Source organism: Haplochromis burtoni, unplaced genomic scaffold, assembly GCF_018398535.1.
Source record: "Haplochromis burtoni strain Fernald_Lab_line unplaced genomic scaffold, NCSU_Asbu1 Contig_300, whole genome shotgun sequence".
Classification (NCBI taxonomy): domain Eukaryota; kingdom Metazoa; phylum Chordata; class Actinopteri; order Cichliformes; family Cichlidae; genus Haplochromis; species Haplochromis burtoni.
Window position 1 is genome coordinate 274,536 of NW_024582661.1, and position 27,884 is coordinate 302,419.

At 42.3% G+C, this 27,884-nt stretch overlaps 1 protein-coding gene across 3 annotated transcripts in view; it reads right to left on the reverse strand.

The window, feature by feature from the left end:
* The window catches only part of celsr2 (cadherin, EGF LAG seven-pass G-type receptor 2), an 80,114-nt gene that overhangs the window by 19,181 nt on the left and 33,049 nt on the right, over positions 1-27,884 (reverse strand). For all 3 annotated transcript variants that reach the window (XM_005941466.3, XM_042228063.1, XM_005941467.3), the window contains exons 2-8: positions 24,419-25,120; positions 16,023-16,245; positions 8,825-8,940; positions 8,640-8,728; positions 1,757-1,914; positions 1,174-1,337; positions 764-889 (exon numbers count right to left, since the gene is read on the reverse strand). In XM_005941466.3, coding sequence (XP_005941528.1) covers positions 764-889; positions 1,174-1,337; positions 1,757-1,914; positions 8,640-8,728; positions 8,825-8,940; positions 16,023-16,245; positions 24,419-25,120 — 1,578 coding nt within the window. The remainder of the gene's footprint in view (positions 1-763; positions 890-1,173; positions 1,338-1,756; positions 1,915-8,639; positions 8,729-8,824; positions 8,941-16,022; positions 16,246-24,418; positions 25,121-27,884) is intronic.

A 27,884-nucleotide genomic window follows, 5' to 3' on the forward strand; every position in this document is an offset into this window, starting at 1 on the left:
AAAACGGATGAAAGTGACGGATAGCTTCACAAACCTCAAGGTACTAAAAAGTATGCTAAAATTTCACATTATTACACTAAAGTCGGCCCCACTTCCACACTCTCATCCTCACTTTTCCTTCACACGTGTCTGTTCTTCACAGCACACCTGTCAGCGCAACTCAGGAACTTGCAATCCTCACTTGTTCTGCATGAAAGAACCAATAAATAACCCCACCCAACTTCTTGTTAAAACAAAGGTGCTTTTTGAACATTTTTTTTTCCTGCCATCTCTTCTAAAGCTCGTTTCTCTTCGGCTGTCTCTTCTCAAATTCCTTTAAACCATAAATCAGCGCAGACGACAGCTGTAGGAGATCGAGTGAAACATAAAGAGACGCTGGACAGAAACATAAGCTACATACTGTATATATCTTCAAAGGTTAAAAAACATTAGTATTAAACTGGTTCAACATCATGTAAACCAGAGAAAATTCAACATCAAGCAGATTACATTTAAAGTTCGGTCCTAAATCGGGCGTTTAAGCTGCTGTAATGAGATCACTTCACCCAGAAAGCAGCTATCAGTGTGCAGTAAAACACTCCAGACTGCTCAGGCTTTTTTCTTTGTTTGTTGGCTTTTTCGGGCATTAGCTGCCGCCTCCACACTCACCTACAAGTTCACAGACCTCCATCACAGCTGCAGACAAATTCATATCTACTATTATCTTATGTCTGAGTGTCTCCCCCTCCCTGATGCCTCGCTCTTTTCCACTTGACTCACTCACCTCTTTCGCAGTTTCGTCCTCCAAACCCAAGTGGGCAATCACAGCTGAAGGAGCCCCACAGGTTCACACAGGTTCCTCCATTCAGGCACGGGTTATTGTTGCAGAAGTGTCTCTTGGCAGAGCATCCTTGAAGGGCAGGAAAATAAGAGGGTAATCCACCCGTTTGATCTATCCTAGCTCATTATTTCATCAGTAGAAAAAAGTCAGATGGTAATAAACTATTCATAGCAGGTACAACAATCATTTCCCACTGACTCTACCTTCCCCGCTGCTCTCATTATAGTCACTGCTGTTTCCTCTGCCAGCTTTTCCTCACTTGGCTGATCTAACAGTGTGCACTGTTTGACTGCAAAGCTTAGCCAGGTTTAAGAGCTGAACTAAAGGACAGCGAGCTTAAAAACAATGCATACCTGGCAGAGTGCCATTGTTAGCGATGAAGCTGGCCATGTCTATGTGCTGGTTGTCGATACGCAGGTTCTTCATGCAGCCCACAAACTGCTGATTACGAACAGGAAAATCTTCTGGAAGTTTAGGGACTCCTCCGAGGAGCAAGGGGCCCGTCAGATCCAGAGACCTGACGACACAGAACCGTGAACATACATGCACCCAGAGCATCACTCTGCCTAAACCAAAACACATCATCAACAGTAATGTGGGGGGTATGGGGAGAGAGGTGGTGAAATATTTATTACAGGCACGGTCTTGCTGTGTTATTTTCCCTTGGGAGATAAAAAAGGAAAAAAAAGGATAAACATTGCAGTAAATGGAGAAACCAAAGCTTAGCTAACACCCCGCAGATGTGGAACCTCATTTCAAAACAAGTTTACTCGAACTACTGAGGTGAAGGCAAAGATAGTAATAAAGTAAATGGCTGAGATCAATACAGAAGTAAAGAGAGACTACACAAAGCAAAGGAAAAGAGGGTTAGTTACGGTTTATCTCTCCATCTCAACAGAACAGCTCTTTTCTCTGGTGTATCTGTTGCAAACTTACTTTTTGGACCCTGATTGGCTGCCCTGAGCAGAGCACGTGTAGTTTCCAATCATGTGCCCAAACCTCAGGGCCACAGAGGTGTCGCAGTTGTCCACCGTCACTACGACGACCTTCTGGTCTGAGGGGCCCTGCGGGAGGCCGGCCTGGTTTAAGATTGGCTGTAGAACGAAACAAACTCGTGATAAATTAAGGGGCACTTTCTCCATAAGGCGGGGAGCACCGAAAATTGCTGCTTCTGGTTTTTCTCCTATCTTGCCAACTGAGGATTTAACTAAGAATTTCACATCTTCATCCATGTTCACAGGGATTTGGAATTTTGCCATTTTTGTATTGCATGTCAGATATAAATGAGAATTACCGACAAAATCATGAACCACAGAAAAGGAAAAAAACAGTATTACCATGTTGCTATTTTTGATAGGTTGAGGTATTTTTGATCACTCAGCATTCATAAATAGCCTCAGAAATGTGTTATTATGAAAATACTTCATTATTGTGCTCCATTTGCTAAAAGATGAATAAAACAGAACAAAAAGTTCTGCGTGTCTCATCCGGAGCTAAGCTGTTTGTAGCTTTATGAGCCAGATTAAAGATTCAAGCTTTGAAAGTGGAAAACAACAGGCAAATAAATGATCTTTGGCATTGCACTCAGTTCAGTTCCCGTTCAGCATCAGCTCGCTGCCGTCGAGCATTTTAATAATTCAGATCATAGCAGCTCGAGGTAAAGGCAACGGCTGGCAAGCAAACACACATGCACGCATGCATGCACACACACATGCGGGACATGGGCTTGCTCTCCGCAGGACATCGCCCGGTCGACAAAGGATCTTTTCATTGTCTGAGAAATCAATAGGGGGGGGGGAGAGTAAGAAAAGGAGGAGGAGGGCTGGAGAGAGAGAATTATGATGCTGTCAATAAAGGTTGCGACCTCTTTTCAAACCGCCCGGTTTCTCCGGGGTCACGTCAAGCTCCTAATAACCCTAAGTGTAGGTTCAACCTGGTGTCACGAGCTGAGAGCAGAGCAGTGACCACCCTCACGCACAGCTGACCAGTTCAGTTTGGCCGTCTGCAGGCGAGGACGGGCCGCTGAGCCGTCAGCTGGTCAGACAGGATTCAGCAGGAGTTATCTAGTCTCATGTGCAGCGATAGTAAGAAAAACTGGCTCATTGTTGATGGCTTCGAAACACACATTAGGTTTCTGTTTTCGCTGTCTGAAAAACGGATTCCTCCATGAGGTTAAATTAAAACACATCCCCTCTGGATGAGCCTCAGGAATGATAATTTCCTGACTGTTATGACTTCCTTTGTCGCTGACGTCTGATCTCTTAATTTAAAAGCTCTGATGAAAGACACCCAGCTAGAGATATGCTGCAGATTTTCAGCAGCTCAATCCTAGCAAGACTATTAAGAAAAAAAAAACAGTATAGAAAGTATGAAGTAATGACAGATAATTTTAGCTGAAGGCACTGCAGCAATTTAACTCATCTCACATGATTTTCATCGAGCGGATTGCATTAAATCTGTAACAGAGAGGCGACAGTTAGTTAAATTTTCCCTTTTGTGTCTTGTGATTGCAGTGTGCACAGTGCAGGTGATATGAACAGCACCAATAATAACCCAATAACATATCTGGCTGTATAATTGGTCTTTTCACAAGACCTCACCTGAAATGCTTCACAATGCAAAGAGGATCACGTAGGTGGATTTTCAGGTTTTGATCCAAGTTAATCGCTAACAACTCTTCAGAAGCTCAAAACATACAGAAAGGATGGTTTATAGAAAAGGTGGTAAAACAATAGTGGGCAGGAGAGGGCTTACTGCTATAATGCTATATCATGCAGAAAAGATTAAACATGAGGTTTTTCTATGAGTTAGCAGTAGACTCTGCACTGAACTCATGCAATCTACGTTGACTCATAAACATCAGGACTTTTGCAAAGAAGTCAAAGTATTCAAAAACACAAAGATCATAGAAATGCTTTTACAGTAGTGGTTTGTTTTTCAGAACCGTATTCCACTTTGAATAAAAAGGGTAAAAAAATACGTATGGGTACATGAAAACAGCAGTGCACCATCAGTGTCTGATTTGTTAAACAAACCAGTAACTGAAAAACACTTCAATGCTGTTTTTGCTACAAAAGAACTCATAGCAGTACACCAGCGCGCCCCCGGGGGTACCCGCACCTCAATCTGAGACACAAAAATTCCCAGATTATCCCTTTAAGCCTTTCTGCTTCCAGCTGCGGAAGATCCACCGGAGGGACTGAGCACACTCAAGTTTATTAAAGAAATCTAAAGTGCTGCTGTCTTTTTGAACATGAAGGCTTCTTCAGGAGGTTTTGAGAGTGAGTCAGAAACAACTTCTTTATAGTAGATTATCTTTCTTAAATTATTATTAGACCTATTTGTATTATTAGGGAACATTTGTAATATATTGTATTATTTAATCTTGGTGCTGTAGCTGTGGAGATGAAATAGTCCAAAGCTTTGTGCAATAGAAAAATATCTTTTCTGATTCTGAAAGAAAAGCATAAACCTGCACATACATCAAAAAAGAACACTTGAATATACAGTAATTTAAAATGCAGGGTACCTAACTGCATGAACAGATCTGCAGACCTCACAGGGGCTCAAACTGAGGCGATAAATGGTGAGAACTGTCAGAAAGGATGCTTAGGCCATTATGTCTGGCCCTGACAGCACACAGCTCATTCAGATTCATCATGGGTGCACTAATTATTTTGCTGGAACGACCGTCGCCACAAATGCCCATCTATCCTCCAGACTGACTCGCTTGAAACCTACAGAGTCAAATATGAAGATGAATCCATTTTGTGCATGTCCTGAAAGTGTTATTTCCAGCAAAGCCCAGAAAAGCACAACGGGCCCTGTTATTGAGCACCTTTCCCACAGGAAGTCACAATACGCTCAGCGGTGAATGGAAAAAGGAGAGTCTGATGGTGGCTTTTGCTTTGCAGTTTTTCCTCCTTGAGACCAATTTGTTACAAATTTGTTGATGATGAAACAAGCAAACATGTTGTCTGAATTGCCAAAGGTGAAATCACCCGACATGCTCTTTTCCACGGTTTTCCCTTCGCTGTGAAAGCTCTGAAACAGGCAGCGCTCCAGCTTGGACGCTCCTTTCACTGACCTCTGCTGTCATCAGTCACGGCTATTGACTCTCCAATAATGACTGTCTGTCAGCGCGTCTTTCTGCCGCACAAAACACGTCCCGTCAGAGCTGATCGGAGCGCACATATTTGCTCTGCGCCGCTCAAAACGCTGCTCTCACCAGCCGCTACAGGGGATTATGGGAATATGAGTTCCCTGTCATAGAGGGTGACAGGGGTGGCGCAGGAGGAGCCTGGCAGCGAGCAACACAAATATGGGATCTAAGATTGACTAGTAAAACCATAGCAACAAGAGGGGTTGGCCCTGAAGCGCGGCGTCCTCGTTCAAAGCCCGAGTCAATACTTCACTTTGCCTTTCTTTACACTCCTTTCGCTCCTCTCCTGCTCTGCCTTTCTGTCCTCGCCGGGCAAGAGAGAGAGGGGCACCTTCCCCGGGGCAGCATCATTCACTGCCCATGGTCCCAAAGGAAGCAGAGGCAAACACAAAGGCAGCGGTCATTGCCATTCTCCACAGTCCCCCGCCGTCCTGAAAGCCACATTTCAATCTAAAACTGCCCCCCCCCTTCCTCCCTCACTCACCCTGCCCCAGCCCCCCGTGGACAGGGACGGGTCAGAGAGGGCCACCGTGGGATACCTCCTGAGGGAGGAGCCATGTTTCTACCTCAGCGACTCACAGGATGTGGAATATGAGAGGATTAGTTCAGCTAGAGCCTGAGCTGAATCCTGCACACTTCTGGGATATTCAGCCCCTGAAAATATGAGGTTTTCAGTGCAATGAATATTCTCAGCTGCCAAACAGAGAAGTCTGCTCTGCGTTAGTTTGATATTATGTGGCTTACATTCATTGTTATAAACAAGGTGGGAAAATGAGAACAACACCTCAAAGAGGTGCACCACAAACTACAGCCTTGAAATCATCAGAGTTGTTGAATGAACACACTGAATGAAGTTCTCCTTAACGAAGTGGCCACTGTGCCGAACACATACAGCTCAATGAGTTCAATGTTCATTATTTGTTTAAGTTGTTTTAACTACTTCCCTTTAAGGCCACCCTCCCTGCAAGCCAGCTTTCTTCTGATTGGCTGCCCCTCATAAACATAAAGTTCAAACAGCAGCAGGTGGGTGGGGCTTCCACATCCACAGCCAGAGCCATGTGCTTAAAGCATGATTTAGACTTCTGTGGGAAAGCTACACTGTAGTAGTGACAATCTAACCGGAAACCCTTTTAACCCTATCCCATAACCTTCCACGCCACTCAGGTGTTGCGGACTCCGACGACTCTACGCATAACAAAATTTCTCTACATCCACGTCAGGTTACGCAAAAGGATCGGGTGTAGGGTTAAAAGAGTTTCCAGTTAAGTCGTAGCGTATGATGTCTATTTCACTCAGAAGTATAAATAAGGCGTCAGTTGGCTGTTTTGGGAATTTCTACCCTTACTGACATCATACAGAGCCAAGAGTAGAAAAAAACAGCCTCATCATTGGAAAGCATTATCGTAGCAGTGTATGTAATTTAAACTCAAACTTAATTTCATACTCCAGTCTACATCCCAACAATTCATCTCTAGCTACCTGGAGGTGCATTTAAAATCAGGAGAGCATTTTTTCTCATACATATCAAATATCTACAGTCTCCATTTGTAGCTGTTAGAAACATGCTGCTGTTCACGCAAAAATCCACACGATGCTACCCGAACCAGATAACAGATTTCAAAGGTAAGAGAATTTAAAAAAAGAATCAGAGCTGTTGGGAGTTTTTGTTATCAATTTGATTAATGAGAAAAAAATGTTTGTAGGCGAAGAATCAACAAGTTTCCATCCAAAAGTTAACAAGATGTGCCCCCCCCCTTTTTTTTTTTTTATCAGTACAACTGGCTAAAATCTAACATGGCCGTGTTATTATACGCATTGAATAGAAGATATGCACTGCGGGGGTGTTGCCTGGCAACGTCTTTATGATGCAAAGTGACTTCCTCAATAGACTAAAATGTGACATCCTGCGTTGTTGGTCCTGGGTGGGAAAGTACTGACACAACAGCTCCATAAGTTCCTCCACTGATTGAGTTGTTGTGAGATTCTTACAGAGAAATGTACCAGTCAGACATATTAGGCCCAATCTGAGCATGTCTGGAAAAAACACGGGCCTCCCCACTCATTCATTCACTGCCCCTCCTCTCTCGTCTGTCTCTCTCCTTCCATCAGTGTCTGCTTGGCATGCTGGCTCTCTTCCAGATCATCAGCCTGTCAGCAACGACTCTTTAGTCTGACGCCGTGGCAGAACAGCCAACTTACACAGCACACAGCTTCCTGTCTGCAAACCGGTTTACATCCACTACAGTCAGCCCTCTATGAACGCCCTGAAGGGCGCTGAGGAAGAGCGTCAGCTGCCAGTTATCGCTGCTGCCAGCAATGCTGGAGCACTGCAGTCTGTCAACTGCAGAGTATCAGGATTTCTCTCCAGATGTCATCACTAACTCAGCCTGGCTGGATTTAACCACCTGGTATATACTTTCCTATCCCCGAGCTCCTTCCAGTTTTCCTTAATGGTTTTATGAATGTTTACTTCATCTTGTTCTTATCTTTACGAGATCATGAGTTTGTTTCTGCCTAAACATAAGTGTAAGAGAAAAGAAGATCAAACACAAGAAAGCACCGATTTCCACCTTTTCCTGTTTCAGTGACTGATTTAGGATTTTGCACTCGAGTGCCAACTGAACAAACCCAAGAGACCTTTGCTTTTACAAAGGGGCATCAAATAGAAAGTCTAGTTACAATGCTTAATGATGTTTTTGTATTCTGAAAAGCAGTTTTTGAATATACACTGCAGCACTGTACTTTTCTAAACATGGGGGGTATATTTGTCTGACTCAGTCAGAACATATGCTAAATGTTCCTTAACCTTGAAGATGAATTATACACACATCACATGACCACATAAGATAACCAGGCAACAATCTCATGCTGTGGTCTACATATGATAAAGGACGTCAGATGATGTCCTGACCTGAACCTCTCAGCATTGTCTGGAGCTGAAGTGTGAAAACGGCTGAGCTGGGTTTCGATGCACAGCATAAATTTAGAGTGACCAACCCCAATGGGTCACTGCTTTTCATGTTTAACCGAAGCCATTTCAAATATTTAATGTCTAAAGTAAATAATTTTACTATTTTGGAACATTTTAAACAAAACAAATGTGTTAATTCGTTTGTCCTGATCCTGGCAAGTAAGCACTTTTGGACATAGACAAGCACAGTTGGGCAGTGAGCCTCTGCAGGGTTGGTGTGGATGATTAGGGGGAAAAAATCATGAGTGAAACTAAGTTGAATGAGCGATTTGAGTGGAAAAAAACAGAATAGTGTATTTTCTCTATGGTTTTGTGACGTTCCTCCTGCTGTCTGCATGAAAGTACCGGCCTACTCTTAATGATTAACTGACATGTGAACTAGTGCAGCTCACTCGGGCCTTCCAGGCTATAAAAGCTGGCTATCTCTTCCTTTCCACCTGCCATCAATCCTCTTTTATATTTGAATTTTGTTAGTTTACTTGCAATAAATTATATTTATTTAAGTGACAGCTTGCTAATGTGTTTACCTTTCTTTCAAGAAAATTCCCCTCAGATCCATTAGTTTGGTTACTGATTAAACAAAACTGTGAGAAGTGAGTGTAAACTTCTGAAACAAGGTTATGCTCGGGAAAGTGTGAGGACCACTGCTTTGAACCATAGACGCAAAATTAAGAGTTCACACAAACCTTGTTGTAGTAGTGAACTTCCACCGTGTGCCACTGGCCGTCGCTGATACCTCCGAGGATGTAGGGGGAAACTGTAGTCTTGGTTTCACCTGGAGAACAACGAGGTGAATGACTGCACAGATTCAAGGATAATGAGAATTAAAAAGGTATTTTCTGAACACCACCCTGATGAAGAACTTCTCTACCTGCGGAAAAGGTGAGCTGTATCTGCTCGTTGATAATTTCCATTGCGATGAAGTCATGCTTTTCATTGAAGCGGCCGTTATAAAGTAACAAACCATTGGGCTCTTTGGTGGCAAACCTGAAAAAAGAGAAAACACGGTATAATCCGGTTTCAATCTCCTGTCTCTTTTACTCAACCCCAAAATTCAAGTTAGAAATCTGTTGCTTTGCATTTAGCAAAATTTGCCTACACAGCTTAAACTTAACTGTTTGTTACTTTACAACAATGATCGTGGTTATTGTATTAAATTATATTTTCATCTCATACACCTGCAGACATTTGGGTTCAAAAAGGAGTTCATGTTAAACTCAATGATGGCAAGGTGCTAAGGTCCTGCAAAGAAAGGGCTGCAAAACAAGCTCAAATCATCACCCTTCCACCACCGTGCTTCAGAGTTGGTATGAGGTGTTTATGCTCATCCTTTTCAGGGCTCCTGTAGTTTATTCAGACACAGCTTTGGAAACTTAAACTGTGCTGTCAAGTTCTTTCAGAGAAAAGAGGTTTTCTCCTGGCAGCCCTTCTAAACAAATCATACCTGTTCATTTGTTTTCTTTTGTACCTGTACTATCAGGAACTTTAATATTTAACTGGGGTTTGCAGAGTCTGAAATGTATCTCTTGGTTTCTTATTTGCAGTTTCTTCACAGTCTGACTTTGAGGTGAATTTGTTGAGGCATACACTATCATTAAGAATGATGGACTTCTTATTATTTAAAAATGGTCTTGTAACACGTGGCGGAGGTGTGGTCTCTGGCTTAGCTGCAGGGGAGGGGTGGCGCAGTGAGCTCAAGGGGCGGTGCCAGGCAGGTGAGTGACACTGACAAGGTCTCTACTCCTTTTAGTAACGCTGGAGTGAAGAGGACGGGAGGTCTCTCCTTCAGAAGATTAATGGGAACCAACAATTGCTTCTCTAAGATTATTACCAATGTCCCTTCCTCCTCGGCATTGTGCTAACACATCCCAGACCTCTATAAAGATGCCTGTTTACAGAAGTCTTTACACTTGCTGATGATCAATTAATCATGTGCATGATTCACAGCACCTGGCTCCAACTTATGCTTGTAATTCATATGGAAATAGTAAAAGCGTGCTTAGTTTTGTACAGTCCTTTTCCCCATGACTGTAAGTGTATATGCACATTAATGTGTTATGGAAATAAAGTCCAAAAAATGTGTCTCCAACCCAAAATTACTGTATTTTTTAAAGTATTGTGGTCATCGGGAATTTTGTTTGCATGGAATTTGCTTTTTATGTTACAGCCTTCAAACATAAGGATACCAAACAACACGACGTCTAACAGAAAAAGCCAACGCAGGGTGCCGTGATTGTATTTGCTGCTAAAAGAGAAAAGAAGGAGGGCAGGGGTCTGGTTTGACCCATTTAAAAAGATTCATACTACCCCGTCTGAATCACCTTGCTTTCTTTCACTAAGGAGGGAAACAGCCAGTAACGCAGCGTGATGTGCAGCTTGCTGGCACAAAGATGAGCTCAAGAATTGTTTACATTTTTTTTACAACTATCATTAAACAGATAATATGGTTAATCGTGTGCATAAGGCCAAGATAAAACAAAAGGAGAGGAAAAAGTACTATTTGAAGCACAGACAGTCAAGGAATCAGCGTGCCACGAATAGAAGCAGAGCCACATTAAATGACACACTGCAACACTGAGACAGAAAACTAGGGCAATGTCAAAGCAGCAGAGTGGGGGGAAAACACTACTGCAACTAAGGAAGATGCACACCGTACGACAACTCAGAGTAATGACAACAGCAGCTTTCTCATAAAAGGAGTCAATGCTGTAGTATAGACAGCTGCCACTATATCCACAGCCTGGTTGTTTAGATTTAAATTTGCGTCTTGATGGTGCATCGAGAGAGGAGAGAGAGAGAGAGGGATAGTCCTCGCATATTAATGCACCTGTCAAAACATATGGACACGCAGTTTACAGCCCAGGTGCAAAGAGCTGACGACGCTTTGTCTATGTGTGATCAAAGTGTGTGGTTTAAAAATAACATGCCTTTACCTGTCAGCTGCAGTCTGTGGTCGTAAATCTGATCCTGTGGAAATGGGTCACTGAGATATTTAAAAGTGTGCCATGACAAACTAGATCCGGTGCTAACTACCACATTCATTCATTATCCACCCCACAGGGGAACCAACAATGGGCAAATCTGCCAGCTGAGAAGAATGTGGGACTTTCTGGCATCTGAATTTTCAGGTTGTTTTACTCGATTGATATCCGGCTTAAATTTTCCTCAAAAGAGCTAATTAAATATTTCTTTGAGAAAGGTCACGCTCAGACTTTGAAAATTGCTGTCCTCCACTGAAACTGTAGCCTCCCACTAAGCTATGTCTCTACAGCAAGGATGTCATTCATACATCCAAATATCCATACATGAACAGCTGCCCCCCCGCCAGTCTTCAGGCATTCAGGGGCTACTGTATATGATACTGTTTGTGCCGTGTTCTCCAGCTGAAGAGCAGCCAGAGGGCATGGCACCACTGACCTGCTTACTGAGAGATAAGATAATCACGACCGCAGAGAAAAGAGGATGCCGATGCTCCGGCTGATAATGACGGTGGAGCGAGTACAGACAGTGCCGTCACACTCCTTCTAAACATGCAGTGAAAAATAGAGAATGTCAAGGAGAGTTATTATCTCCGCTCTGGAGGCTCTTCAGCGGTCCTTCGTCTTTGACGTATCGATTTAAAAGGCTGCTCTACAATGCCCCCCTGAGCCCTCTGAACTATGAGGGTAATCAGCCAGAACTAAATACTGACTCCACGGGCATCACTGCGTGTCACATTAGGCACCCATCAGTAAAAATAACAACCAGACTCCCCTTATGTGGGGAACCATGTCACGCTATGATAACATGCTGTGATACAGAGGACGTGTGAAGTCAGGAGGAAAAGAAATGATCCCCTTATTGATGTTACAGCCTCGGGTTGGGTAAAATACTTTAGTCTTTTTGAGCTTTAGTTTAATCTTCCCACACGTACATACTGATTTAACGATTTAATAGTTTTATAACCTCAATGTTTTTCTTTCTTTTTTTGTTTTACACTTGTTCACTAAACACCTTATCAACCAATCACATGGCAGCAACTGACTGCATTTAGCAATGTAGACGACCTGCTGAAGGTCAAACCGAGCATCAGAAGGATGAAGAAAGGGGATTTAAGAGACTTTGATGACTATGCTACATGGTTGTTGGTGCCAGATGGGCTGGTCTGAGTATTTCAGAAACTGTTGATCTGCTGGGATTTTCAGAAACACAACCATCTCTAGAGTTTGCAGAGAATGGTCTGAAAAGTAGAAAATATCCAGTGAGAGTCAGTTCTCTGGGTGAAAATGTCTTGTTGATGCCAGAGGTCAGAGAGGAATAGCCAAGCTGCGTCGAGCTGATAGGAGTAGTAACAGTAACTCAAATAACTACTCATTACAGGTCTGCAGAAGAGCATCTCAGAATGCACAACACGCTGAAGCTTGAAGTAGATGGGCTACAGCAGCAGAAGACCACACTGGGTGACAGCGCACACCATACAGACACGACAAAAACCGTTGTGGTGGTCAGACGTACTGTGTCCTGGGAGGACAGACTATTTCTTATGAAACAGAAGAAAGCTGAGAACCAATATCTGCTTAATGAGGTCCTTGCTGAAGTATTGCACGTCTCATTTACCATCCAACTCAACAGCCGTGGTTTTCTGCTTTACTATGTCCTCAAGAAAGTTTGCATTTAAGCTTCAAAAACTAAAGAAAGCAGGTGGGCAGCTGAGACCAGTTGCTTGATGAGAACCCTTCTGCAGGGTCGGTGTTTCACCCCATAGCATCTACCACAACCTGTATGCCTCTCACAGGTGGGGTGTGGGGTGAGACACTTCTGAGACACCTGCTGAATCTGATCAAGGGTTCCCAGCAAAGTGAGCCCTGTAACCATCTAGCCACCAGACTACTACAAGGCCTTTACATCCCGTTGCTTCAGCAGTTTCTGCTTGGACCAAAGGATGTCTGATGTTTCCTTAATCCTGTAAAAAACTTTTACATTATTTTTGCTCGCTTCTCCCTTCAGGGGTCACCACAGCAAATCATCTGCCTCCATCTCACTCTGTCAAATATCATTTACAATCCTTTTCAGCACTACTTTGACTTTAATGTGAATTAGTAAATGGGATAAACTGTGACCTCTATATTATTTTTCACTTACAGACAATATTAAAAAGATTAATATAAGATAGAAATCCCCAAAAACCTTTAGCTTGAGTTTTTAAGCAATTTATTTAAATCTTATTCGCTCTGAGCCAATTACACTTTTCGTAATATTGTTGAAATCTCAGCCACCTAAAATTAGTCGTCACACTGAGTGAGTGAACAACAACACACCCTGAGCCATTTTTCATGACAGAAGCTCTGCAAGAAACCCAATCGGTGCAGGCTCAGGTAACACAGCCACTTGTTGACCTCACCTGCTTTAAGCTCTCAGTATTGGCACAGCAGCTGCTTCACAGCTTCTCTCACATGCACACGAAATACAGATGGCTTTGAAAACTGGTCTGAGCAGTTCTCCATCAAAAAAGATTGTCATCTGAACCTCACTTAAAGACATGGACCGGTCCAGAAAGCGCAAAGGGAGGATATTATTTCCACTAGCAGCCATTGTGAGCTGAGCACAATGTCAGGACATACTCCCCGTGAAACCATCCCACAGGTGATACTTGTTGTCACTTGTTGTGACATATATCAAACACAACGGACAGCTTTTATCATTGATTTAGTTTCATAACACGGAGGATTCATGCAAAGACATCAGGTCCTGCTGTCTTTGCATGTGTTCACTATCTGCTCTCCTCTAAAGCACCTCCCCCTTTCATGATCCTCCTTAAAATAATCAGAACACATTTAAAGATTCTGGCTTAATTTTGAATTCTGCTAAAGTTGCAAAAAAAATGCACCTATATGATAAAATACCTTTAAGGAGGATATGCCACAAGGAAGGGAAAATAATGCATTCACAGATACTACAGAGCATTTCTGAGGTAAAACTATAAGTGTTATTATCTACAGAAGGACTGTCGTGATAGGAAATAAAAGCTGAAAAGATGCAGCAACTTAGAAGAAGAAAAACTTAACAGAGCTTCATGAAATATACATGAGAGGTTTGTAGCTTAGCTTTTTCTTTTTGTATAAAAAAAATAATAAAGTGAACCTTGGGCTCAAATCATTCCTATTTTTGCTAAATGCTAATTTTAGTTTGAGGTATCGCCTCTAGCTCTACGAGAAAGTGCCAGTGATAGCACTGACATTACTTACGCTGTTAAATTCAGGGAAAAGTTTAAAGGAACAAAAAGACGCTGCTTTTGAGTTCTAACTTTATGTTAGATGACAGAAAATGTGCATATTTGTTCCTGCTATTTGAATAGATATAGATGAAACAGATGAATAGATAATGCTACATTCGTTAACAGATGGATATGGGTTGCTTTGTTCTTCTCACCAACAGCTCACCAGGCTCACTGATTTAGATTTATATCTTATTTGTGCAATAAAAATATTGTAGATACACACATCCCCCTGTCTAATGCGTCATGGCTCAGTCACACTAGAGTAGATATTTTTCCTTGCAGCAATAGAAAAATTGTGGGTTGCTTTGTGTTTGCAAGTAATTATTGCAACTAATAGTGTTGACCAATTGATTGCCCTGAGGTTGACGGTAGTTGCAAGTCAATTATACAGTTCGAGCAAGGGGAGGCAACCAGTCCACATACAATTACAATCAGTCTCTGACAAATATGAGAAGGTTTGCAAATAATTGCTGCCTTCATTTTAAACCCAGACAGATTGCCAACATGTTGCAATAAATCTGAGTCAGTCTGTGCAAATGAGAGCAACTTGTCTGCAACTTATCTGCAATGTGTCGGTAAGATGACTTTACTCAAATGGTTGTATTCTTTTTTTTTTTTTTTTTTTTTTTTTTTTAAAAAAAAAATCAAATGGTTGTATTCTGATTATACTCCTACTGAAGTTTTTCATGTGACGTTTCTCACATGTGCAAAACTCAGGAGTTGTGCACCATAGTGGATGTGTAACAACTGCTGGTTGCTAGGAGAACATGTATATGGGGAGTGGTTCCTGGAAGTTGGTGGCTCTTCTTGAATTAAATTGGTTGCAAAGAGTTTGCATCTTTGTCTGGAAATATTAACTGCTAGCTGAGGGGCAGTGCAGCATGATAAACTATGATGCGGACCGTAAATTCAGAAGGTTTATCCTCAAAGTAAAAGCTGCGCTTCAGCACTGCAGCTAACATGTTTCAAAGAGTGCAAACCATTTCTGGTTTGTGCTGCACATTTTCACAGTTCCAGTACCGATTGAGGAGCCATCACTTTCATTCCAATTACAATAGCAACCAAAGCAATTAGAAGAAAGTTTTTGCCAAAAACAGACGGCAAAAACCATGACTACATGTAAATGACATTTTACATTTTCATTTAGAAATGTTGACTCTTCTAAGAATTCAAGGACTTCTTTCCAACAATAGGGAGAGAAAACCAGGAACTGTGAATAAAAAAAACACATTCACAAGGGTGGTTAAATCTAAGTAATGCCGCCACACAATTTCTAGTCTCTCCCAGTCTTTGTCCCGGTGAGGGAGACTGTGCTAAAATAGGACAGCTGCTGACTCACAGCTCACAGTGACCGGTGACACTGACTGTAATAAGATCAGACTAACTCTTGGCAGTTGGATTAGCATCCCCATGTTATGCAGGGCTCCTCTCCAAAACCATAGCTTCTTCAGGTCACCTTCCTTCTAACATTTACTTGTCATGCTGCGCGCCTGTGCAGAGCACACGGGCCAAACAGAAAGTATGTTTGAGCAGTGATTGTGTATTCACAGCACAGATACTATACTCTAAAGTTAAAGTGGCTCTACAGGAGATGGCTGTTGTTCAGTGAGCCCATTAATGCTATTAAACACCATTATGGTTACATAAATGTGAGGTGGCAGAGCACACTTCTGCGGGGGTGAGGATTGGTGAGTGAGCATGCAGACACAGGGTGTGGGAGTCGATGAAGAGTGAATCACAGAGCTATGGTGCAGAACAGGTGCCGCAGGTGAGTTGCAGCTGGTTGCAGGGAGAAGGAGGAGGAGGAGCTTACGTGAGCGAGAGGGTGAAGTGAAAACGCTGGCGGAGGCCCTTAAAGGTCAGGAAGGAGTGCGGGGGAAAGTTTCGTGTGGTCATCTCACAGTAGGGCTTCTCGTAGCCTCCTGGTAGACACTCGCACTTAAAGCCGCCGACCAGCAGGTTCACACAGGTGCCTCCGTTCTTGCAGACCCCCGGCGCACAGCGGCCTGAGCGGGACGACAGCTCGCAGCGTTCTCCTGGAGGTGGATAGAAGAAAGGAAGGGGAGCGAAATGAGAATTCATATCACTTGTGACAAGACAGGTATACCATCTGGGACGTCGCAGTGCTATATGCTATTTTCTGTCAATGCAACTCTCCTATATGTGCCGTTACACAAGAGTAACACCTCATATCAGCTCATAAATACCTCTTAGACAGAAACAGAGACGATGAAAAATAAATTAGAGACACTGTTTACAGAGTGTATCAGAGGAAATCATGCACACTGGCTTCTCTTTGATAGTGCCTGCAGTTTCAGGCTGTCTCTTTCCTCTGTATCACACCCAGCATGACTCCCTCTGCTCCCTCTGGGAATAAGGCTGCAGTTTGTGCTGAATTATATTCAGCAGAATGACACGATGGCTGAAAAGCAGCGAGCTGGAAGTGCATTCAGACTCTGAAGCTTTCAAACGATATGATTGCACTTTCTGCTGCAGACTGAGGGGGCTCCCGATGATTACTCCCTGCTTTTTCCACACCTTTCAGACACTTGACGAGTTCATCACTTGAAATCAAAAAAGGGCTTGTCTCCTACCTTTCCTCTAAAAAAAAAAAATCATTTTTAGAACTCCATCGAGAATTAGCTATTTTGATCCATTGGGGTTCGGTAAAGTTTCATAGTGGGTTGGGCAAACTACCGGGCTGGAAACAAGACATTTACTAATCAATAAACAGATAAACAGAAAATAAGCGAACAGCAATGTTGGTAATCAAATAAATCAGTATTATTCCAAAGCAAAAATATAAGAAGGTAAATATTTTTGTTGATGTTTTGTCTGCATAGAGGACTTTTTTAGCACCTCCAAGTTAATCCGTTTTGTTAAATAGGGTTTCATTAGACATAAGAGGCATTTTGTGATCAACAAACTATCAGGAAAAACAGTTAAATGTGTAGAATAATGCTAAAAACTGCACATGGACTGAGATCCTGTTTACGCATGTAGTCACCCATTCAGAGCCAGGAAAAACCCTGCAGTTCTTGGATTAACTGAGAGTTCAATCAGTGATGATAGAATTGTTAGTTGCAGTCCCAGATCCACAGAGATGAACTGTGAGATGTTAGAGGTCACATGAGGCCAGTAAAGGAAGACTGTGATCAATGTGAAGCGAAGGACCAGGGTAGCCGTGGGACAGCGACACACGGTGTACTGTGACTCCATGAATGAGTCTTCATCCTTCTCTGCAGCGCTGTCCGTCTCACATGTGCCATTTGTCTCGGTCTGGGGGACGGGAGGCTGCAGCGGTTGCTGAGGCGAGACTGCTCGCTCTCCCACGGGCGAACAGGAATTTGTGTCAAAGCCACTAAGCCAGCAGTGTGGAAGACTTCCGCTGCGTGCAGCACTACTGTAACACTGGCACACACACACAGCTCACATCTTCATCCAACAGCACTGATACACAGGCCTTTCATTTACTCCTTCACTATTAATCACTCCATTCACAGTCCACAGAAAGCACGCCTTTTTGTTTTATTGCCGTTGTTGGAAAACATCCATTCAGTCTCAATAAATTCAGGAACTGCCGGTCGAGACTTCCTGATATTGACTCTGAAGGTTTATTGATTAACAGAAAAGATTTTATAAACACAAAAGCAGAGACACGTTCAGAATGCAGAGATTAATGCTGAGAAACAACATTTTTGGGCCCATTTGTAGCCGATATATACGCTCTCACAGCACAGTTTCTCTCAGTCAGAAAACCATCGACATAGTATTCATTCCTTTATTCATAACTTCTTATTAATAATCGCTAATAAGACGTTTTCCTCAGATGAGAGGAATTTGGCCAGGAACAACCCGGGAACCACCCAGTCTGCCATGAACTGTAGACTGCTTTTTTAGCATCCCAGCTGGGGATCAGGGCCCACCGAAGGGTTGCAGAATAAAAATGCGATGGTTAATGGGGAGGTTAAAAGATAAACTGCTGCTTCAACTCTGAGTTGTGGGATAAAATGAATATTAAATGGAAAAATGAGTAAAATATCTCAAAACTGGACAACAGTGTATTTTGTCTCCATCGTGAACACTTTCTAAGTGCGCTCTTTCCTGAAGTGGCATAAAGTCAAAATCTGTCAGTGCTCTGTTCCAGATGCAGTGAACAGTGGCTCCAACCTGTCATCCTGCAGATATTAGCTGTCCTCTTCTTACTGATGCTTCCTGAGAGCAAACAGCCACTGATGGCCAGCCAGCTGAAAAATAAAACCTTCTTGTTACAGTGCTGGCAACCTTGTTATTAATTCAGCAACTTGCTGTTTAGGCAATAGAGCACTTTTGTTTCTTTAAGCAGTTGCTGTGGACAAACACACTGAAGCTGAAGCTGAAGAAAAGTCCCAGTAACATCAAGGTTTTCTTTACTGTGGAAAAGCACATTAGTCAGAACATTTTGGTAGCAATTTGTAGAGATCATGCTCACTGATCTGAGGTAAAATGCTTCTCAGTGTTTGCCGGCTCCCTGCGGAGATGCCTGCACCACAGGTGCTGCAAATGGCAGCTTTGTGTTGCCAGGTGAGCGGCGCAGCAGGGCGGGGACGGGCTCACAATCCCAATTCCACACAATGTCCTGATCAATAATTCAGACACATCTCCTGTGCTCTGTTTACGCACCTCTATAAGTCCATCCAGTGCCCTCACTCTCTGTTTGCTGCCGGCATGAATCATTAAGCAGCAAATTGAACAGACACCTCAGAGATCGCGCTTTAATTTAGACAGGAGGAACCACTGGGCTCCTTCATTTTCTACTTCTTGTGAGTACATCTAAATATATACATTACACAGTCTTTATATATTATTAGCAAGCCCTGTAGATAAGCTTTTCTGCTAATAACCATAATTAAACTTTATAGCTAAAAATAAGGCCGACGTCACTTTTGGCACCATCAAACTGTAAAAATGAACTAAAAGCTTCAAAGCAAATAACATCATGGAATATAAAATAGCATATTAACACCTCTGCCTACACAAATAGCAAAATGATTCATGTTTTTCTCTGATAATTTATCTGCAAAATGGGTTCATAGTATTTTTAGATAATCATAAATCCCACAGGATCGTCACACTGAGAGAGAAACAAAAAAAAACTAAATGTACCCCTGAAAATCAAAACATGACAAAATAACCTAATAATTATTTGGCTATCTCAGTAAACAACACCTACTCCTTATGGCTCACACTCTCAGCACATAAAAACAACATTCAGCTGCACTTCATCTGAGGCCAATTAGCAATAAAAAATGCATGTTTTGCCTATCGCTTTGTTGTGTTTGATGTAGCAGGGTGAGTATGACGGCATGGATGCTGTAAATACATAAAAAAAAACATATCTGGTCGTAGTGCAGCTCTGCACCACCCGTCTGTGCAAACCGTTCCTAGAGGGGACGTTTCCTCGGAGATCTTAGAGCTGGGTGTTTCTGAGCTGCTAGGTAACAGAAGAGCATCAGCGCTCCTCCTCAGTGAAACAGAGCGGGTGGGTGGATCCCTCCGGACGCACCGAAAAACGCAGAGTAACCGGGAGTAAAATCCACTATCACAGAACAAACAAGAATCCTGTCTGTAACAGAAAGGAAGTCAGGGCGAGCATATGCAAAGTGTTCAGCTAAAGCGAGCAACCACTCGGGAATAATGAGATAAAGTGATCGATAGCCCAACTGATACATGACCTCTGGCTGTATCTGTCATCTGGGTACACGAGCACGCACGCACACACGCAAACATACGTATAACACAGAGATCAGATCACTCAGCATCTCTCTCTCCGTTCATTTTCTATCATCTCAAAAATAATTTTAATTAATAAAAAATTAAGGCAAATACGAGGGAAAAATCAGGGACAAAGAATGAGGCAAATGTGACTTGTTCACTTAAATTAGATTTCCTCATCACTAGTCAAATCATCTGTTGCATGCATTAAGACCACACATGCTCTGTGAGTTTTTGATGTCCTGGATCTTTTTACATAAAACAAGTAATCCCTGAAATTGAAGTTGAGGTGTTTACAGGTGTTTCGTGTACCTCTCTACACCACTGACTGCTAAATAAAGACAAAGGGCACACAGTGAGGTAGACGCGAGGTAGTCAGTTCAGGGAATCCATATCGACTGATGCCCCAAGCTAAAGTCTTTAGAAAAAGTGAGGCTGTTGCATCTTGCACATGCTGTGATTAAAAAAACTCCAAAACACACACACACACACCACACACACACACACACACTACCACACCACCACACACACACACACACACACACACACAACACACACCACACACACACACACACACACCGACAGGTAACACTTTTATTCATGCCATCTCTCAGAGGAAAATTGTAGTGGCTTGCAGTGTGTCTGGCAGGAGTTCATGGCGATTTGTAACTGTGAGTGTGAATATTTTTGTTGCAAACCATGTCTGCACTAAAAGCCCACAAATGTATTCTCAATGACTGTATGAATTAGCAAAGAGGAAAAAAAAATCTCATCATCACAGGGAGGTGGAGGTCAGTAGTTATCTGCTGAATGATCAACACAAACACATCCAGGATTCCTACGAGAAGTCACGTTCACGCAGCGAGCTCGAAAACAGGAGCATCCTTCCTGCCGTGTGTTTTAAGACGACCATGTGTGAGAGCAAAAGCAGGACAACAGTCTTGTTGTTCGTCATCTACAGAATGAATCGGAGGAGCCAAATCATTTACTCCGTGTTTCTGAAAAACAGCTACGATGATGGCTGTTATACATTTTTGTTTCTTTTTCTTTTTTTCATTTTCTGTCCTGCTACCATCTGGTGACGCCTACAGTCCAACAGTTGCCCAGCACGCACGCACACGCACCATTAACACATAAACCTTGCACAGATTGTCCATCCACCTTTCTTTACACAAAATCACAGCTATACAGCACTTAGCCACCCACCTGAAAGAGACAGAGCGAGCAATTTAGAGCGTGCACACACACACACACACACACACACACACTCACTGAGCCCCATCGAAGTGTAGAGAGCGATGAACTGAGGAACGGCAGCAGGAGTTGTACATCAGAGAATACGTCATGTATAACCGTGTATAAATGACCTTGGGTGATCAAACCGATTAAGTGAGACATCTTAAACTGTAAACCGCTGCATCATATTCAGGTAATGCTCTGCATCGGGGTCTAAACCTCATCAAGTGATGCAAATGAATCTAGCTAACTGTGGACAAAAATACGCCCACTTCACCCACTCGCACATTCACTCCCTCTCTGCTGATTCACGTTAAAAGCACCTGCGGTACAGCTCCAACACCCACAACTGTGCAAGAATATGTAAGTGCCACTCAACCTGGACTCGGAGCCACCCAGCCCACACACTCAAATGCCGACACTATTTGAGTCTTTGTGAGCAGCTCTAGGTGAAAAAAAATCTTTCATTGCCTGATGAGGAACAAAGGAAGCAACGCTATTAATGAGAGCACAAAAACAACAGCGGGGTTTTCAGCAATTCTTCAGTTCAGCTCTTTCTTTTTTTAAACTAGAGGCCTTTTCAAGCAGATCTTAGTCAATGTAATCATCTTCGGATTATTCAGGAAGTGAAGTGCTCCTTCACCAGGTTTGCATTCTTGATTCCACAGCTGCTACACATCTGCGCATAAACTAATCAGCTCCAAAACAACTGTCTCTTATTTAAGTATCATCCCTTCAGTAAGTAAAGAATAAATATGTAATGTGCACTCTTTATTTTACACCCTTTTATGGAATATGTATGAGATATGTCAACACTTAATAAAAGATTTATAGTCGTTTTAAGCTGTTGTAAGGGCATTTTCTGCTTCAGCATGCAAAATAGAGAATAAAAAAAAATATTAAAAAAATTAAATAAAATATGCCTTCATAATATTTTGTATTGCTGGGTTTTTAATAATGCTATTTATTAACTGCATGCCTTACATCACACAGATTTATTGAATGTATTTATGAATAAATCAAAACTTAAGGTGTTGTAGATGCATAAACACCATGAAAGGAACATATTTAGCCTTTTGGTAGGTGGTTGCTAGGCAACATAATAAAGCTATAATAGCTGATATAGAGAAAAACTTTCAGAGGCCTAAGATGCAGTTGTGTGCTAAGTTTAATTAGCAGGCAAACTAACAAAAACATATAATCTAAAAAAGAAGCTAGTTAGCATAAGCAGGTGACATTCTCCATCTTTTATATACAGTCTATATCTTACACTTACACATAGCTTCTGACTGTGAATATTAATTATTGACATATAAAGTGCACATATATAGATATGTATATATTATTCTGTGTTATAAACAAGCTAAGATGAAAAGAGGGTGTTAAAATGCTCCTCTGTAATCATAAATATACGATCATGGGGGCTTCAAAGACAAGATGAAACTTTAAATCACATTAAAAAGTCAGTATTTGACCCACTTAACCTCTCAACAAAAAGACAGGGTAACTAGCCTAATATTCAAACTGTATGAATTAGCATATTTTAGCTCTCACTCTCTTTAAACTCCTTTTCAACTTCCCCCTTTTCCCCTTAACTATAAACCGAATGAGCGGACCCTCTTTAACCCTTTGAAGACGTGAATAATTTTTAGAGCAATGAATGAATTACAATTCCTGCAACTGCTTCACCATTCTGCTGCCAACAGTGATAAATTAATCCTTCATTATCACTGGAAATGGAAGCTTCTGTCCTCTCCGTCTCGACATTGTGTGCGCTCTGTGATGCTTTTTTGTTCAGCCGTGGGGTATTTCACAGCTAGGGGACACGCTCCATCTGTAGCCATGTATATTTAATAATTTCCTCCCCTTGTTCCACTCAGGGCTCTGGTGGTCTTGTTGTTTTTTTTTTTGAAAAACACAGTAAACAACTTTTTTTTAATGTCCCCAGTCTCAGAAAAAAACATGAGAGAGCAAACAGAGCTGTTTTATCATCACTTTTCCTGTTCCTCGGATCTTAGTTTTGAGACCCCGTCCACTGCTGAGCCCATAAGTGTAGGTGTGAATGTCTATAACTATACAGTTTATTCAGTGGCTGTGACACAAATACACAAACAGAGAAGGAGAAAAAGTATTCTGATATTTATGGATCTTGTTCCGGTAAGTGAGTCAGAGGTCACACAGATGTGTAGCAGTTAATCAGCTCGTGTTTTTATGCTTACTTCTGCTGTGACTTACTGCATGAGGATAAATCAAATAAGTCATCACTCAGCTTGTGTCTGCTGAGCGGGTTATTAGTGAAGTGGACGGTCTGTGGGTATAAAGAGCTGAAAAGGGGAGTGAAAGGGACAGATGCAGACATTAAAGCCCCCGTGGGAGTTTGTGAAGAGACAAGCAGACATGTGAACAGCTTGGCAGAAACTGGTCTGCTTCACTTTCTAGTGGGACCAAACACTTGAAGACAGGTGCTTTTCAGCAGGAATTCATGGAGCTTGAAAGTGACAGTTTGCTAAAACTTCATTTCTGCACACAGCAGAATGGTGCAAAACCTGGCAACTGAAGTTTAGAGGAGGGTTTTTAATACAATATTTTAGGTTTTAACTTTTTATTTCACTTCGAGGTTGCTGGGCGCTGACATAGAGCGAGAGACAGGCCGCCAGTCTATCCCAGGGCAAACACCGTCCACAATTATACTCGTATAAATCTTTATGTGATATAAAAATGCCATAACACAACTTTGTACAGCAGCACGATGCTTTTACCTTCCCTAGTGAGCCAACAAGAATGCCTGTTGACGATTTAGTACCTCAAAACAGACCTACTTCAACAACCTCCAACAAAGCACAGTACTTTGCAAACTATGCCAGAAAATCGTTGCAACTAAAGGTGAAACCAACAAACTGTTTTCCCCACTTTTGTTAAATTCAAACACTGTCAAATTGTACAGTGCCTTTCAAGAAACCCAAGGACGCATTACACAAGAGTAGCAAAGGAAAAAAATGAGTGGTGGTCTTTGTCTCTCTGTGTTAGCCTTGTGGTGGATCAGGCCCATGAGTTAGATACTAGTTAAGAAAACACCACATGTGGAAGAAGGCAAAGAGGCCGAAAGCTGACAGCTTTTCTTTTCATATGTCTATTAACATGAACGCAACATAACTGGGTCAATTATTGAATTAAGTTGTGTCTAAGAGTGTGCTTATTGTGTTCAGTGAAGTGTCTCACCTGTGTAGTCCTCAAAGCACTCGCAGGTATAGCCTCCCTCTCTGCTGCGGCACACGCCATGAGGTCCACACGGTTTCGAGTAGCACAGGTCGATCTCAGTCTCGCAGTAGTCCCCCGTGAAGCCGGTGGGACAGCGGCAGCGCAGCCCAGCGATGGGGTGGATGGGTCTGAACAGGATGGTATCGGATGCAACAAAGGGCGCCAGGCTGTCAAACTTCAGCACCGACACACACTTCATGTAGTTCTCACACGGCTCGCGCAGGCAGATGTTGTCATCAAAGGGAAGAACCTCCTGGGAGGAAATCTGAGCGAGAAGGCTGCGGTTCAAATACAATCTCTCTTGGAGCTCCTCCGAGCCAAAAAACTCCCCAGGCTCAGCCCCTCTCCCCGGCCCGTCGCCTCCGTGACCGAGCCCACCGGGACGCTGGTGTCCCTCCCCAAACACGGGCACAGCCACCGACAAGCTGACGTTGAGGATGCGAGCGCTGACGTCCGTGTCATCTTGGATGTTGAAGATCACAACGTCTTCAGGGGCAGCGGACAGGACCCATGCCACGCCGTCCAAGAACTGAGACAGCAGCAGGGACAGGAAATGTTCCTGGGAGGTGTTGGCCAATCGCAACGTGATGCTGTTGGACAGCATTTCATCTGTGATGATGGTGACTTGGAGAATGCACTGAGCTGAGACTGAGTGGACACCATCTGAGAAACAGAGGAGAAAAAGAAAAACGTTTAAAAAATGGCAGTTTTGAAACTTCTCTTAGCAGAAACCAAGTACCGACCTCCAGGACTGAAAAAACGAATGAGTCTCCATAGACTTCAGTTTTAAAATGACAAACTTAAAGGTATCAAAAATCACAATTACAGCCTGGTATACAAACAGGTTTGGCCTCTTTAGAGTAGTGATGAACTTTCCATAACTAACATACTTCACCTGTATTTGGGCCTGAAGTTATGCATTATAAAGACTGCTGTGTGACGGGTGGCTGCCAACTTGATCACTACCTGCTATTCTGATATTGATCTTCTGAATTTGACCCCTGGAGCATACTCGTGGTGATTTCCTGGAAAATATTATGTCTTACCGTGCAGTTAACTGAGCTAACAACCCACCCAAGAAGTCTGGGCTCCATTTGTTTTCCCAGTGAGTGAAATACGTGCATTATTTTTGTTTAAATGTAAGCTGCACTAACAATCAGATATCTGTGTCTGCAGGATGCATACGTACAGCCTACGGATGCAGCTTACTAACGAACACAGCACTCCACCTTCTCGTCCAAATATGGTTGTTTGCTGCTCTAAAGAAAACATGTCGACGGCCAAAACGCTGTACTCAGTGCTTCAAAACGGTAGCCAATAGTAGAGCGATGGGGACGATTGCGAAGTGCTGGTGTGTGGGTTGGATGAAGAAGGCTGAATGTACTCCAGGTTTTATGTCACGCTGTCACGAAAAATCTTTAAAAGATGAAAAACAACGAGGCATTAGTCGATCTGCGCCTCTCAGCTTACCAGCCTTCCCAATCACACAAATGTCAAAGCACGCGTCACTAAAAAATCCACTTTGATTTAGGAAGTAATACACTTCGAAGAAGCTAGATGCAGTCGGTTACTCAGAGGAAAGTAAACGCTGTATTTGTTCGGGGACTATTTTCAGACATGAGTTAACAGTTGGTGCTGCAGCATTTGAAAAAAGCAGGCATGTATACATAGGAGTGACTCAGACGTGCCAGTGTTCACAGTCATATAGGAATGTAGAGCAATGTTGCAGCTCATTAATGTGTTTTAAATAATAAATAATATTAGTATTAAGCAATCCTTGACTTTGATCTGACACACACACACACACATACATTTGATTTGGGGAAGTTGAGGAAAAATATGCCACGCCATCATAATGTAATTGAAATAACAGGATGTTTTTATCCTCCAAAGTATATTATAATAATCTAAACTTGAGTCTCGCCAACACACGGAGCAGCTGTAACAGCAGGACAGATGACGGTGCATGGAGGTGAATGGTGGTGGCTTTACACAGCTGTTCCACACAGTGTAGCAGCATCTTTCCTAATGCTCAGGACGGTGATATAAAGCAAAGACAGTAGCCACAATAATGTACAAATTGGTGTTTTGATAAATATTATAATAATAACACCTTTTTACTTGTTCTTGGCTCAGACGGGTGTTTTTCTTGTTTTGTGCCAGAGTAGATAAGAAATGAATGCCAGCCTAAGAGAGAACAAGTGTATGTTTTCTTTCAATACATTCCAACTTTCTAATCAGCAATTTCACGCCTGTATTCACAGCTCACTCTTTGCTTTCTTTGTCCGGAAGCAGAGATGCTACTTCATTATACATGCCACGCTGAAAGCCTCGAGTCTCAAATTCACCACTTTCAGCAATTCTCAGCTCAGCGGATCTCTTGTTTTTAAAACCAGATCCTGGTAGCGTTTAATTATCAGTACACTTCAAATGTTCAGCTCTGAATCCAGTGTTGTTTTACTCCTGCTGTTGCACATGATGTCTTGACTGCATGAATTTGTGTGTTAGGTCTTTACTAAAGAGTCCACTTTCTAATGTAGACATTATGTTGCATCATATCAGGCCAACATTTGCACTGACTTATGACTTTGCTGAGCTGATATTTTTGGGTTATTTTCCCCCCACTGTGAGCCCATTTACAATAAAGTAAAAATGCTCATCAGCAAGTATGAGCTGGAAGTTGAACAGTACGAGTCGGAGCACTGCTCACTGAGGAGTAAAATTATAATGAAAACAGCCTTGATGTGAGTAAGGAGCACACAGGGAAGTCCAGTGCGTGGCTAACAAGCACAAAACCTTTTTTTTTTTGGGGTCTGTTACAGCTTCAATGTTGCTCTAAATCCAGTTGATAGAAACAGTCTAACACAAATGTACTTCCTAACCTGGATCATTTGGCTTTCTGCCCAGTGACAAAGGGCCAAAGCCAGCATACAGTTACACAACAAACAGTTTGCACTGCATTGTTGAAAACCTAATTCCTTTCTGCTAAATGTTCTCCTAACATTTAGGACCAGTTTAAATGTACATGGCACATCTCTTGCTTTATCGTCATCATAAATATAAATTGCCAAAACACTTTGACAATGTTCAAACACTTTGAGCTGTACAAACATTCTCTTTTTCCCTTTTTATGCCAACAAATTATTTAAAAATGCGCAAAAATCAACAGCAGCAGTGAAAGAAGCATGTACAATCATTTCTATTCTAAGCATTTATAGCAAAATGTCAGAATAAGGCTGATGCAAAAGTTCATGTGTCTTAATTAATCCTAAGTGGCTTTTGTTGAAATGCCACTACTGCAGCCACCGTAATCGCAGAATAACACCATAATCTGTATTTGATTATTTTGAAGCAGTCTATTTAAAGACTGAAACATTCTTATTTTCCAAGAGGAAGCTTACATCAATCCGCCTTTAAAAAGCTACAC